Source organism: Penaeus japonicus, unplaced genomic scaffold, assembly GCF_977035675.1.
Source record: "Penaeus japonicus unplaced genomic scaffold, GWHDUDI00000001_assembly GWHDUDI00000012, whole genome shotgun sequence".
NCBI lineage: Eukaryota > Metazoa > Arthropoda > Malacostraca > Decapoda > Penaeidae > Penaeus > Penaeus japonicus.
The window spans coordinates 20670144-20672159 of record NW_028234414.1 but is presented as its reverse complement, the minus strand read 5'-3'; the positions used below and the strand labels follow the sequence as shown (position 1 = coordinate 20672159).

General features: G+C 32.3%; 1 protein-coding gene across 1 annotated transcript in view; it reads right to left on the bottom strand.

Annotated features, from left to right (window-relative positions):
• LOC122255997 (putative maleylacetoacetate isomerase 2) overlaps window positions 1–1738 on the bottom strand; it is a 9155-nt gene extending 7417 nt beyond the window's left edge. The window contains 1 exon segment of the mRNA XM_086542601.1: window positions 1642–1738. Within this exon segment, the coding sequence (XP_086398727.1) occupies window positions 1642–1659 (18 nt within the window). The 5' untranslated portion in view covers window positions 1660–1738.
• Between the last annotated feature and the right edge of the window lie 278 nt (window positions 1739–2016).

The following is a 2016-nucleotide window of genomic DNA, read 5'->3' as shown; positions in this document are numbered from 1 at the left end:
GCACGTGCTTTTCGAGCGCGATTCGGTAGCTTCGAATTATTTTCATATTTGTTGCTGTCGTTCTGATGATGATGCTGGTGAAGGTGATGGTAGTGATAATGATAATTTAATGATATTGGTAATGTTAGTGATAATGATAATATTGATGACGAGGTTTAAGATGATGATGATGATGGCAATTAAGTTGATAATCATGATGCAGGTGAAGCTACTACTACTAATTAATAATGTGGATGGCGATGACGATGATGATAGTGATAATGATGGTGATGATAATGATAATGATAACTTGAACATTGTTACAGATGGTGATGGTGGCGACGACGACGACGACGATGATGATAATGATGGTGACAATGACGATAATGGCAGAAGCAATAACAACAATAATAATATCAATAATGAGCATAATGATATTGATGGTTATGATGATATAATGATACTACAAAGAGGAAGAAAATGATGGTGATAAACAAAATAATCATCATTACATAACAACTACAATGATATCAATGATTATCAATACAACAATAGTATAAAAAAGCTTGAACAATGATATTGATAATGATTGTTATTACACTAATCATCATTATCATAAAGATACTGGATGATGATGATAATAATGATGGTATGATATTAATGATGATGGTGGTGATGATAACGAAGATGATTATATATCAATAATGATGACGATAAATAACAATACTAATAACAATAATAATAATAATGATAGTAAGGATGAACATGGCCATAGTAATAGTAGTAGTTGTTGTAGTAGACGTAGGACAAGTGGTGAAAATGATGATGAAAATGATGATGATAATAATCTATGACTATAACCATCATTACAACTAATACCCTTAACTATAACAATAACCATAATATTGGTAGTAACGATAAGACAAATCAAAATAATGACAAAGCAACAATAATGTTGATACGGATAATGATGATAACAACGAAAACATCGATATAATGATAACAATAATCTGATGGTGATGATGATAATGATGACGAGAACAAGGATATAATGATAATAATAGCAATCAAAATAAAGATGGTGATGATGGTAATAATGATGATGATGATTATGGTGATGGTAATGATGATGGTGATGTTGATGATTACAGTGATGGTAGTAATGAGGATGACGATAGTGGTGGTGTGATGCTGATGAATATGAATATGACGATGATGAAGATGATGCAGATATAATGATAAACATGATAATAACAAGAGCAAGAATATATATGATGGCAATAACTGTAAATGATAGTGAAAGAAAGAGTGAGGAGCGAGTAGGAGTCCCAGCAGGTTGTACAGCTGGTCGACCTTGATAACAAGTTGACTCCGCAGAATAAAAAAGAAAAAAAAAAAAAAAAGAAAAGAAAAAAAATATATCGAATGACACTCTTCATGTGATTCAGATACATTTATAAATACATCCAAACAAATATTCTAATCAATAAAAATGAGCAAGTGCAATATAATACTTATGGTAAAAATATCGATCAATTACATACTCTAACTCCATAATTTAACACAACCTACATGTCATAACACAACTTCAAATCTAAACAGTGCAATAACACAAAAGATAATTTAAATCACACAAAATCAAGAATAGACATAAAATAATACCTTAGTAGAAGAACTCATATTGTGCCTTCCCCGAGTGCCTGAGACGACTGCTCTTGGCAACAGTTCGCGCAGCCGGTTATGCCACCTTGCGCAGGAAGCATTTAAGATGGAGGTATATGTATAATTATTGAAAGAAAGGAGTGTTTATGACAACGGCAATTTTTCCCAGGGTGTTTTTGTCATTGTGTAAGATTCTTTACAGGTTGTGAGGATACATGGCTGTGTATTTTGGCGTTTGTGCTCCTTTTCCTCCGTTTTTTTCTGTGGATTAGTGTATTCAGCGTCGTGGTGTTGTGGTTGAGAACTATTAACAGTTTTCATATTGAATATTCGATTTAGAATACTATGACTGTGGGAATCATGACAAAACGCATT